This window comes from Peromyscus maniculatus, chromosome 11 (assembly GCF_049852395.1).
Source record: "Peromyscus maniculatus bairdii isolate BWxNUB_F1_BW_parent chromosome 11, HU_Pman_BW_mat_3.1, whole genome shotgun sequence".
Lineage (NCBI taxonomy): Eukaryota > Metazoa > Chordata > Mammalia > Rodentia > Cricetidae > Peromyscus > Peromyscus maniculatus.
The window spans coordinates 101,511,518-101,525,080 of NC_134862.1; the positions used below are offsets into that span (position 1 = coordinate 101,511,518).

The window sequence follows — 13,563 nt, forward strand, 5'->3', positions numbered from 1 at the left end:
ATGTGATTTACTCAAGTGGAAACCAGAGCCTTCTCATCAGGTGACAAGGGGGTCTAAAGTCATCTCCCCACCCCCCAGTCTCCATGTGCCCATCAATGTCCCAGGTTCTGTGGGAGCCGTGAGCTGAACGTTCCAGAAAGTACACCAAAGAGGGGCATTTACAGTGACAAGCTTGTGGGACCTCATGAGCCCACGGAGCCATGCAGTCTATCTGCTTCATGACTGATAGCAGGCACACCAGCTGCGTCAGGTTAATGTTTCTGCTGTTAAAAGAAAGATGCAGCAAAAATATCTCTGGCTCCTTAGGGACCCGATGCAGAGATGACAGGCCAGCCGCCACGTCCAGTCCCACCACCACCGCTCAGCCAGGACTCCCCAGACCCAAGCACGGGTGGGGGAAGTGGAACAGTGGATACAGTGGATCCTTTCTTTGGAAGCACGGTAAGCTGGCTACAGTGCTACACTCAGTGACTAGACTAGACCGGAGATAACGATGATCCGCCATTACTGTCAAGTTTTCACAACTGCCCCACACTAGCATTCCACCTGCTGCAGATGTGGCTTTGCTGTGGGTGCTGAGGCAACCCACTCAGTGTACATGAAACAAAAGATTACCTCAGCATTGGGGCCAACAAGCTGGCTCAGTGGGTGAAGGTGCTTGTGGGGGCAAGCCTGGAGACCTGAGTTCGATCCCTGGGCCCTTGAAAAGGTAGAAGGAGAGAAACAACTCCACAAACTTGTCCTCTGACTTCTTGTGCACATATGCTACAGCACACATGTGCTTACACACACATAAGCCAACATGTATATTTTTCCTTTTCAGAACAATTGGGTGATGACGTTCAGAGACAAATGTCCAGGTCCAGAGCTGGACACCAGACCCAGGCTCACAGCTCCAGCACAGCACAAGGGGATGTCCAGGAGTGTTGCTGGCAGAAACTCAGAGCATGAGTGGAATAAGGCTAGAGTTAATGCAGAAGGGCATGAAGGGTGCAGGAGAGCTGGGGGTCCCACATTTGGATGTGAAGCATCATGGGCAGTAGATATGAGGTGCCTGAGAACAGGTAACACGGCAGTCACAGTGGAGCAGAAGCTGTTCCCAGCTGACACCTAGCTGGGCACATGTCACATGCATGGCTCTCCCAAGACTCCCAAGTCAACCATAGCACCTGAATACAAAGGAGACAATGTGGCAGCAGCAGAGCCGCACTCACCTTGCAGGAAGATCCTGTACCAGTAGATTTTTCCAACGTGAATCCCCCCGAGAAACACCAGGTTGAACAGGATCAGCATAGAGGTGGAGCAGGAGGCCAGCAGAGCATGCAGCCGACGGCGAGCTCGCGGGGAGAGGTACCGGGTCTGTGAGGGAAATGCAGACGCGTTTCACTGAGAGGCAAGAGAACTGAGACTAAGTTTACTTCTGCCTTGGTATTTCTACTGCTGTGATAAAACACCACGACTGAAAACAACCTAGGGGAGAAAGGGTCTGTGTCACCTTACAAATCATATGTCCATCCTCCAGGGACAGGGCAGGGACTCGAGGCAGGAGCCTGATGCAGAGGCCAAGGAGGAACGCTACTGACTGGCTTGCTCCTCATGGCTTGCTCACCAGGGTGTTTTGATACAGCACCCAGGACCACCAGCCCAGGGGTGGCACCACCCACAGTGAGCTAGGCCTTCTCACATCAACCACCAATTGAGAAAATGCCCCACAGGCCAACCTTGTGGGGGCATTTTCTCAGTTGAGTCTCCCTCTTCTGTCGAGTTGGTATAAAACCAGCACAATATCCTCTGCTGCCAGGGCCAGACTCTTCCTCCTGAACGTGGAGCCAGGTCACTGTGGAGACAGTTCTCAGAACCTCTGGCCTACAACATATCCATTCTACCCTAAGAAGTGAAAACACTCCAGCAATGTTACTTCTTCCACACCCGGCCTCCCTCTGGCCTTGGCAACTTCAGTTCTAAAGCCAGTTAGGATGTAGCAGCCCTCTTACCCACCGGGTGAGACATCGTTGTGTGTTTTCTGCCTGTAAATCCATAGATAAAAATCACTTTAAATCATTCCCCACAATATAACTCCATGCCAAGACCAAAGTGACCAGAGGTCAAGATCATGGTGACCTCCTAGATTGGTGGACTGGACCCTAGGACATCAGCCAGCTCCCCTGAAACCTGCTATGAGGAGTAACACTGTGGGTGCATGCGAGACACACTGCGAGCCTCAACTCGATGGACTTTAGAATCACCACGGAAACAAACCTCTGGACAGGTCTGTGAAGGAGCTTCTAGACTGGGTCAACTGAGTAAGAAGAACCATAAACACGAGCCCTAGACTGCGTAAGAGAGAGTGAGCTGAAGCCCGGCATTCATCCCCCTCTGCTTCCTGGCTGTGAATGCAACGTGACTGGCTGCCTCACGTTCCTGCCACGGTGACTTTTACAGCATGGTGGACAGTACCCTCGAACCGTACGTCTAAACAAGCCCTCCCTTCTCCAGGTCACCTTTCTCGGGCATTTTGTCACCACAGCAAGGAACTACTACAGTTTCTCAATAGCACACAGCAGCAGCTGAGAAGGCGCTGACCACAGTGCCTGGAGGACTGTGGATAGAAGGACCCTTCCAGTGAGCACAGATGTTCCATTATCCCTCCTGGGTCTTCATTTCATGCCTCTCTGGTAGTTCCTCTTTGTACCTCATCCCTTACATTGTGCTTGGCCCTGCCAAAGGCCACCCAACCATGACTGGAGGTGTGAGAGCCCCGTAAACACATCTGTGAGTTCAGCGTAGAGCCAGGGGCAGTACCACAGCAGCTACACACAGCCCAGGGGTTCTGACAAACGCTTTCACGGAATCAAGGAGAGGCAATGGACGGTCAGTAGATCTAACAGCTCTCTGGAAACCTGCAGATCTCAGCTTCAGCTGTGCTGTGATTTCAAGGGTTCCATGGCCGCAGCCTGTGTGAATCACGCAGGCAGAGACAAGCCTGGAAGGTGAATCTCATCAGGGTCTCCTCAGTCTAGAGAAATCAATCCCCAGTCTGGCCCTTCTCTCTGCTGTGAGCTCAGTGTTATTCCAGAAGTGCACATCTCACTGCAGAGGGGCGTTTCCCTGACACTGTTGGGTCCAGGGTCTCACAATAATGGGGGACAGACCACCAAAAGCTATTAAACCAGAAGTAAACTTTATTCCAGAAAAATAAAAACAATTAAAAATAAATAAATAAATAAAACACCGCAGGGCACAAAAGCTGATCAGCTAGCTGAGACCACAGCCAATGTTGGAATTCTGCGGCTGCAGCAGCTGGACAGGGCTATAGCTTCTTTTTATAGTACAGGGTAAGCATGAGACACAGACAACGGAATTTTTACAGTTTTGAAGTTAAACGTTTAGAGACAAATTATTTTAGGTTTTTACAGTTTTCCATTAACAAGGTTTTAGGGGGTTTTAGCTAAACAATATTTTTATATCCCTGCAGCCCTTCCTGACTCAGTTAATTGATGTTCGTCCAAACCTGCAACTTCCCCTGGCATAGCTGGGCTCCCATGGGGAGGAATACGAAACAGTGCAAGGCAGGCTGTCACGCAGAACTCATTAAAAGTCAACTTGGGTTTTGGTAGTGAGTGGTGGGGGGTCATGGAAGAATAGCTAGCCCCAGGGCTGCAGAGGGCAATCTTTAGTAGAAGAAAACTAACGTTTGGGTTGTTGACAGAACTGCCCATCATAAAACACAGAGGGGCCCAGTTAAAGGCTAATCCTTTTTTTTTGCTAGCCACACTGACGGCTGTCAGTTTCTATTCCTTAAGTTTATAACTTTATATTTTTATATTCCTGGACCCTTCAACCCCATTCTCTCTCCCACACTACTTTTCAGAGGGGTTTTATGGCCACCATACACCAGTGTGGCCTTTGCTTGAATAAGCCACTTGGGGAACAATGCAAGCTGTCTGTCTGGATGTGGCCTAGAAAGCTCTCCAGCCCAGAGGTCCCAGACAGGATGACACCTAGTCGCTCTCACTGCCCCCAGAGGCCATGAGCAGGACCAGGGGTGTTGTCAGGCAAGGGGGAAAGGAAGCTGGAGAAGGGAGCGCTCATCACCCAGCTGCTCACTTCCGAGAATGCCCGTCCACTGTGGTTTCTGCATCTTAAAGCAGAAGAAGATGTTCTAGGAGCAGAACTGACTCAGCTGGCAACAGCTAGGGAGGTGGCTGGCGAGGAGATGAGGATGAAGAACTCTGAATAATGAATCAAGAAACCATGAGCTGTCTGGATTGGTGTGGATGTGTCCAAATAACTCCCTGTAAGTACAGAGGCCACGGTGACAAATTTGACTTCCCAGGACCCAGGGAGCCAAGCCCAGTCATCCTGCCCTCCACCCTGAACCTGACACCCTAGGAGGGAGTTGAAAGACCCCTTCCTCCTTCTCCTTTATCAGTGGAGGAGCCAGTGAAGCTAAGGGAGCTCTTCTTTTATGAGAAGTGACTAAATTCGTTTAAAACAATCAACAGAGAGATGTTGACTGGTTAAGCTTCCGAGCGTTGCTCAGCCAGCTGAGGTGCTATTTCCCTGAACAGGAAAGCCAGACTACAGTGAGCTGAGCGTCCCCATGAGGGAGGGTGAAGAGTCAGGCCTGCTCGCCCCTGAGGACAACTTGAACACGAAGATGTTGTCCCTGTCTGTGACACAAGGGGTACTTGAACACAAATGCCTAGCAGTCAGCCTGGTAAGCAAGAGGGGTACAGAGTCACAAAGGGTGGATAGTTCATACAGCGTGGACACACTGGAAAACGAGAAGGGTCGCAGTGCAGGGGACTCAGAAGTAGGCTCAGGCTCAAGTGTTCTCCAGGCAACTTGGAGCTTTGAACAATCTCAACTTATATGTTGTTGTTGTTGTTGTTTTATGTCCTAGAACTTTCCATGTAGTGCTTTCAGACCACAGTTGATGCAAGTCACTCAAACTAAGGAATCAAAAGTGCAGATAATGAGGGTTAGTGTCCATGGATAGAGGTGGAAGTTGACATTAGGGGTCTTTCTATGCTGGAACCTGGGTCTCAGTCACTGGTTTATAAGTTTTGTTTTGTTTTAATTAAGACAGTTCTTAGATGTCCCAAGAGGAAAAACAGGGTATATTCCCTTGGTCCAGATAGCTGTATCAATAAGTGGAAAGTTCTAAGTCCTTATTTAAATCCATTTCCTTCGTACTTTCTGACATTCTATCCCACTCCTGTGGTGTCTTGTATCTAGGATGCAAGCTATCAGATGCAAATAGAGCCACGTCCTCAGCTCAGTGACCCACCCTCCTGTCTCATATGCTTAAAAACAGCCTGAAGAAGAGAACTCATACAGAGGAATTATAAATGAGACGGGGAACGCCAGCATACAAGGAGCCATCAATTATGACAATAAGACTCCAGTCTCCAACTTGATCAGATAACAACAGTATGACTGACAAACAGAATTCAAATGTCATTAACATAAATTGATCAGGGCAAAAAGAGAGTTCTGGTGTGGCTACGGCCAATCCCCAGACGACAGAAAGGACTATGGCATTCCAATATGCTGGAAGCAAGTATCTGGGAGTGGTGCTGTCCCCAGGACATGTTTGGAAAGTTGTCAGGTTCTCTAAACGACTACTCCACCAACCCTGAGAGTGAGTGAAGCCCCCGTGGATGAACAAGGCCACCAGATCCAACAGCTATGGATCCTAGCCTCCTCAGCACACACCTCTGAAGTTCAGAGTGTGGAAGGGAAGGGAGATGGAGCAAGTTAGCAAGAACCTCTGTGTCCCATGCAGGTATCTCAGACACGGCAGAGAAGCAGGTTACTATAGTTTGTTTTCATGTCAGTATAACTCACCCTCCCCGTTCAGTGAAGGTACAGGACTTGCCTTCATTACACAAGTGTCTCAGAACACCAGGAAGCTCAGGCCTGGGGGAGGCCTTTGCTCAGCCATCCGAGAACACTGGGGTTGATGAACCAAAGGGATTGATGAAGGTGGGAACATAACAGCAGCCACTGAGGCTTCTCGAACACCTACTTCCAAGGTGAGGAGAGCAGCAACCACGTGAATCACAGAACTCAACCAACTTCTGTCAAACTAGTTTGCACTTCCTGCTGTGAGATGTTGGCTCCATAGAAACACCCTCTGCCTTTTCCAGCCAACATTCTGTCCCTGGAAATATCAAGATGGTCTGGGCCGGCGAGCTGGTGCCTGGGGTTCAGGCTGCAGCATGTGGGATCCAGTGAGGCCGAGCACACAGGTGAGGTGTGGGCAGGAGGTGTTGCAGAGCTGAAGAACACTGAGCTTGGCCTCTGGACTGTCCACAGAGGAGCTGAGGTGGGAGGGGGCTAGCCAAGCATGTGGGGGAGCAGATGGCTGGAGGAATGGCTGCTGGAGACTGTGACAAAGGCTTGGCAAGTGTGACCCGATGCTTTTTATTTTTAAGTAGGGGAAAAGCTAAAAATGGAAACTGGGTGGGCTTGAGCAGCTGGACACGGTTCCCCATGAAACCACAGATTTTCATTTTCTAGTGATGATGCTCACTACAGGGTGAGAGGGGGGTGGAAGCAGCGCAGAGGAAGTGACCCTGGACATCAATGGGACAGGTGGGCACCCAGGGGCCACAAAGAAGCCGCCAAAGAAGAGTGGCCTGGTGAAGCACTCAAGGTCAGAAAAACAGATTCCAAGGCCCTGTCTCCATCTCAATGCTTTATTGAATTTGCATTAGAAGTCTGTGTTCCAGCCTCTGCTCCCCTTCTCCTGCTCATGCAGGCCCCTGAGAATCAGGCTCGGCCGAGTTACGCTCATGCAGGCTCCTGAGAATCAGGCTCGGCCGAGTTACGCTCATGCAGGCTCCTGAGAATCAGGCTCGGCCGAGTTACGCTCATGCAGGAGCCCTTCATGTTCTGTCCCATCCTGTGCCCAAGCCAAATGAATAGATGAAAATATTCAGAATGTAATGCCTCCGTCTTTCAAGTGTACTGAACTTCAAAAAGTACCTAGTCACAGCTGGGAGGTGTGTGTGGCACACGCCTTTAATCCCAGCACTGGGAGGCAGAGGCAGGCGGATCTTTGTGAGTTTGAGGCCAGCCTGGTCTACAGAGCGAGATCCAGGAAAGGTGCAAAGTTACACAGAGAAACCTTATCTTGAAAAACAAAAACAAACAAACAAACAAAAAAGCACCTAGTCACACTTTGTATGCTAATTAAGGTTTTTAAATTGAGATTTTAAAAAAAATTGTTCACCTCAGCTTCATTTCCTGGTCGGCTGCTGAGATCTGAACACGCTCTCAGAAGAGAAACATCTGCAGTTTCAACACTGCTTCTGTCCCCAACACAGAGCGCTCGTACACACACACACACACACACACACACACACACACACACACACACACACACACACACATACACCCCGCATGCAGTGCTGCTCTACACGCAGTCTGTGTTATCCTTGTGCTTGCTTCAAGTCTCAGTGCAGCATTAGCTCAGAAGAGCTGCTCAGGTCTGGCTCTCCCCTGCTTAACTGTCCATCCAGAACAAGCTGGCACCTCACTCAGTTCACAGCTGTATCTGATGAACATAATCCTGACAGCATCAAACAGCCGTCCTCAGCGTGTTCTCCCACCAACAGGACAGACACAGCATGCACCTTTATGCTGAATAACTTCAGCTTGTGATGCAAAGACTGCTTGTGTGAGGAATGACCCGTACTGCAGAGTAGAGAGAACTATTCCTGTCTTACACACAGTGAAGCACGGGTCCCAGTTAAGACACAGGCCTTCACACACAGTTCTCTGACTCAAAGACGTCCTGCTGCCCGGCACTCCACATCTGGGTGCATGTCCCTAGGCTGTAACCCCCGAGATCTTTTTCTCTTTAGGGTTGGTAGATACACACTGTGGGTCAGCTCTCCCCCACTGTGACAATGTACCTGAGATGAACAACTTCAAACAAGGTGCGGTTTATATTCACTCATTGTTTAACCCATTGCTTTGGGCGAGAGCAAGGCAGAGCAGGATGGTGTTGAGAGCATGTGGTTGGGTGGGCTGCTCATCTATGGTGACCAGGAAACACAGGGAGGGGTATGAGGCAGGAGATAAGACACAGCCCCCAGGAGATGCCCCAAGAACTGACTCCCAGGAGGTCCTACCTCTAAGGACAGTTCTGTCACTCCTGTTTCCATCACCTCCTAAGAGCCTATCACACTATGAACTGGAATCGATGGGTTAATCTGCGGATGAGGTCGGAGCCTTTGTGATCCAGTCACATCCTGAAGCCACACCTCTAGGAACGTAGCTGCAGTGGGAACCAAGCCTTTGGGGGACATTTCAGCTCCAAACCAAGAAAGTCACCAAGCATCGAGTCTGGAAGCAGAAATGTACGGCTGATACTCACACTGGAATCTTAAAAGGGGCCTTGGTTACCCTTGAGATTCAGCAAATCTTCCTAGAAAGTGACAGATGAAAGAACACAGACTACCTAAATAAAAATGAACAGGTCCTGGGGTGGGGCCCTGTGGTGGGACCCTGGGACACGAGATTTCAGATAGACAGCAAAAATGAATTCAGAAGCTCTACTTATAGCACAATGGGGAATTTAATAATGCATATTCTCCTTACTCTTTTTTGTTTGTTTGTTTGGTTGGTTGGTTGGTTGGTTGGTTTTGTTTTTCGAGACAGGTTTTCTCTGTGTAGTTTTGGTGCCTGTCCTGGATCTTGCTCTGTAGACCAGGCTGGCTCTTCTTTTTTAAAGATTTATTTATTTTATTTATGTATATGAGTGTTTTGCCTGTATGAATGTATGTGTACATGTGCATGCCTGGTGCTCATAGAGGCCAGAAAAGGCCATTGGAGCCCCTGGAACTGGAGTTATGGATAGTTGTGAGCTGTCATGAGGGTGCTGGGAACTGAACCTGGGTCCTCTGCAATAGCAACCAGTGTTCTTAATCACTGAGCCATCTCTCCAGCGCCAGCATATTATATTATTGAAAACCATATAGAAAGCAGATTTTTGAGTATTCTTACTAAAGAAAATAACTTTATAAGACTATGCTCCTATGAACCAACTCAACCATTCTACCACATTTCAAAAGCTGAAATGTAAATTTACATAGTAAATATACAAAATTTTCACTTCATCTATTTAAAAAAATGAATAAATTAACTAATAGGCCTCATACCTATATCTGGAAAGGAAGAAGTAAAATGATCTCTGTTCACAACATGAGAATATAATTTTTAGGAAAAGTAAAAGAACTTATTGAAAGAAATGAAAAAATTCAGCAAAATTTAGGATTACTGAATTAATATTCAAAAACTGGTTGTTTTTATATACTATAAACCAGCTCAGTGGTAAAATGCTCACTGTGCAATCATAAGAACCTGGATTTGGGTCCCCAGGACCTGTGGTCCAAATGTCCCCATGCGCCCGTGGTCCCGGTGTCCCCATGCGCCCGTGGTCCCGGTGTCCCCATGTGCCTGTGGTCCCGGTGTCCCCATGCACCTGTGGTCCCGGTGTCCCCATGACAAGATGGGAGGCAGACACAGGAGAAGCCCCAAAAGCTCCCAGGCTCTCTAGCCTGTTGGACATGGTGGCAAACAAGAACCCTGTCTCAAGCAAGGTGGAAAGGAACAACACCCGAGGCTGTATTCTGACGGCCATACTGCAGCATGGCATATATGCACCCACAGCCTTGCACAAACATGAACACACACACACACACACACACACACACATGCATTATACACGCCGTACACTGGAACACACATGTGCACACACCAAGATTTTTAAAAGGGGAAAAAAAGAAACCATTCAAATGCCTATCATTAGATTAGTGAATAGATAAAATGTAGCATATAAATATAATGGAGTACTATTCAGCTTTAAAAAAGAAATTCTGATACACGCTACACAGATAAACCTCAGGGACGATAAGCTAAGTGGAAGACACACTGTCTGATTCTGGTTGAATGAGACACTCGGAACAGTCGAAGTCACAGAGGATACAGAACAGTGGCTACCAGGGACTGCCTAATGGGGACAGAGTGCGCTGATGGAAACCTCTGGAAATTCTTATGGTAATGGTTGTTCAGCAATGTAAATGAGCCTGACACCACTCAATTTTATGCTTAATGGTGATTAAAATGGTAAGTTAAACTGTAAATTTATTTTTATTGCAATGAAAAAAATTAACAGGCCTTGTCTATCAGACGGATATGCAGAAGAGAACACATGTAATTTTCAAGCACATCCATGATCACATTTAGCTTGTGTTACATTCTACAACACAGTCATGAATGTCATGCTCACTGACGAGGTTCAGTTAGCAAGACATAAGAAAACCAATACTGCATCAAAATCTAAAGTCCTATTCAAACCCAGAGTCTATACCTCAGTAATAATGAAATGGGTAAGCTTCAGTTATTATGATCATGAAACCAAGGGAAAAACATGAGAGGAAGTTATGAAAGGAACTTAAAAGCCTTTGTTGTCTTCACAGCAATATGTTTGGGAATCTCAATGAAAACAGTAATTATCCTGAAAAAATAAATGACCTGAAATTTCAAATAGAAAAGCTAGAAACACAGCCAGGGAAGATTGTAAATGGCCAAAGCTGTAGGAACAAAGAACACATGGGAGGCCTCAATGCACAAGTTTAAGCCAATGGTGAAGGGAAAGGTGATTTTCATTTCACAGGAACTATTTTAAAAATAGAAAACCATCTCATAACATTAGCAAAACCCTGATATCCAAGTCATAAAAAGATAAGGGGCTGGAGAGATGGCTCAGTGGCTAAGAGCACTTACTGCTCTTGAGGAGGGCCCAGGTTCAGTGCAACCACCTTAACTCCAGTTCCAGGAGACCTGACACTCTCATCTGGCTTCTGGGGACATCTGCACACTGCACACATGATTCATGGAAAACTTACATAGGCACACACACATAAAATAGATAAATTAAACTTAAAGAGAAACATAAAACCAGAAGCTAACCTTCTACACACTGCCTGAAAAAATACAAATTAAGTAGCAAGAAATTAAAAATAAGAATGATGATTTAAAAACACTCTCGATGGGCTGGCTAGTCTTGTGTCAACTTGACACACAAACGAGTTATCTATAAGGATGGAGCTTCAGTTAAGAAAATGCCTCTGTAAGATCCAGCTGTAAGGCATTTTCTTAATTAATGATTGATGGGAGAGGGCACAACCCAATGTGGGTGGGTCATCCCTGGGCTGATGGTCCTGGGTTCTATAAGAAAGCAGGCTGAACAAACCATGGGGAGCAAGCCAGTAAGCAGCACCTCACCATGACCTCTGCATCAGCTCCTGTTTCCTGCCTTCACTGCTTTTGATGCTGTGGAAGTATAAGTAAAATAAACCCTTTCCTCCCCAAGTTGCTTTTTGGTCATGGTGTTTTGTTGCAGCAATAGAAACCCTGACTAAGACAAGTTGGTACCAGCATAGTGGGGTATTGCTGTGACAGATCTGGCCATGTTTTGGGGAGGATTGTGGAAGGACTTTGGAACTTTGGTCTAGAAAGGCCACTGAGTGTTGAGAGCTCAGTGGGATGGTCTGTGGAAGCTTGGAGACAAGAATGTTGAGAGCAGTGCAGAGGATAGAGGCCTGGCTTGTGAAGTTTCTGAGAAATTTAAAGACTCTATCAGGGTCATTTGCTATTTAGATGTAAGAGTCTGTCATTCTGGTTAGCTGAGGCTGAAGAATCAGCTATGAATTACAAGATACCAGGACTACTAAAAGCAAAACCTTTGCTTTGTTGGGATACTCGATGCTGGTCAGCAGGAGCTGAGAAGTTAGCGGTGATTAAGAAGAGACTAACATCATTGAGTTGAAATCTTCTGGGAAGTGTTTCCTGAGAGTCAGCACATAGAAGCTGTATTTTAGAGGTGATCAAGATTGTACCTCATACTTGCAACTAAACTTGGTAGCATTAGAGTCTCCCAGGTGGTACTGGTTTTGAAGGCATAAAGGGTCATGGAGAATAGCTGAGTCTTGGCATGTAAGAGGTCCAGAGAGGCCATTGGTGAACTTACAGCCTCAGTGGAAGTTGAAAGCCCAGGACTGAAGGGGTCAGGCAGAGAAGTTGAGGCTTGGCACCATGAAGAGAGCCTAAGAGGGGCTATTGGTGAAAGTGCAGTCCAGTTACAGCAGAAGACCCAGCATTTTGGAGATGCCAGTACCATGGATGACCACCAAGAACAGCAGCAGCAGAGGAGTGGAGACAGGTGGAGCCCAGAAGACAAGCTGTGTGTGCTGCAGAGGGCAGAGCTGGAGAAGTGACCCAAGCCCTTTGGAGGAGCCCAGAAGATGATGAGTGGATCCCAGACATGGGACATTGTGTTGCTTACACAATAGGAGTCTGGTTTTGCTTTGTTCCAATTGTGACTATGTCCTGTGTCATGGTTCTTCCCTATTGAAGTAAGAAGGTATTTAATTTAATTTTGATTTTCACGGGAGCCCACAGTGGAGAGACTTTGTACTTTGAAAAGAGATTTTGGATTTTTGGAGAGATTGGATATTTTAAAGAGACTGAAATTTTAAGGTGTGTGAATTTTAAAACACTGAGATGTTTAAAGTTACTTATGTTTTTAGTGGGAGATCTTGGGGATAAATAAGAAAGGAAAGGTTGTAGCTCAATAGTGATGTGTCTGTCAAGTTGACAAGGGGTTACTTGTGCTGGCTAGTCTTATGTCAACTTGACACACAAACTAGAATTATCTGAAAGGAGAATCTCAATTGAGAAAATGCCTCCATAAGATCCAGCTATAAGGCATTTTCTTAATTAGTGATTAATGGGAGAGGGCCAGTCCATTGTGGGTGGTGCCATCCCTGGGCTGGTAGCCTTGGTTTCTCTAAGAAAACAGGCTGAGCAAGTCATGAGAAACAAGCCAGTAAGCAACACTCCTCCATAGCCTGCATCAGCTCCTGCCTTCGGGATCCTTCCCCGTTTGAGTTCCTGTTCTTCCTTCAATGATGAACAGCAATATGGAAGTGTAAGCCAAATAAACCCTTTCTTCCAAACTTTCTTTTTGGTCATGGTGTATCTTTGTAGCAATAGAGACCCTAACTAAGACATTCAATTTAGAAAAGTTAATGCTGGAATGGAAAGATGATTCGATATTAGAAACACCAGAAAATCCATCTAACTCACACATTAAATAATTAAAGAAGAATAATCCTGTGGTCACTCACTAGATGCCAACACTGCAGAAATAGACACTCATGTGCAACAAAAAGTCCTTGGAGGGTAGAACAAATAAAACTTCATCTGAAGAAGATGCTCTGCCCACAGCTCCAACGCAGCAGCCCCCCAGAGGCAGGAGGAAAGGGCTTCTCCTCTTCCTTGTCGGCCCAAACTGAACGACCTCATCAGTAGAGTTAAGACCATTAAATGTGTTAGAATTATAATTGCTGTCAGGAACCAAGCTGTCAGAACATGTAGATGACATGGTTATCCCTCTAAGGGACCCAAAAGGGACAAAATGACACAAGATATCCGCAAGACACAAAGTCATCAGCTCAACACAAAACTCAACAGCTTTTCAGA

At 46.8% G+C, this 13,563-nt stretch overlaps 1 protein-coding gene across 1 annotated transcript in view; it reads right to left on the bottom strand.

The window, feature by feature from the left end:
* The window catches only part of Hhat (hedgehog acyltransferase), a 275,044-nt gene that overhangs the window by 42,502 nt on the left and 218,979 nt on the right, over positions 1 to 13,563 (bottom strand). The window contains exon 11 of the mRNA XM_006988143.4: positions 1,215 to 1,359. Within this exon, the coding sequence (XP_006988205.3) occupies positions 1,215 to 1,359 (145 nt within the window). The remainder of the gene's footprint in view (positions 1 to 1,214; positions 1,360 to 13,563) is intronic.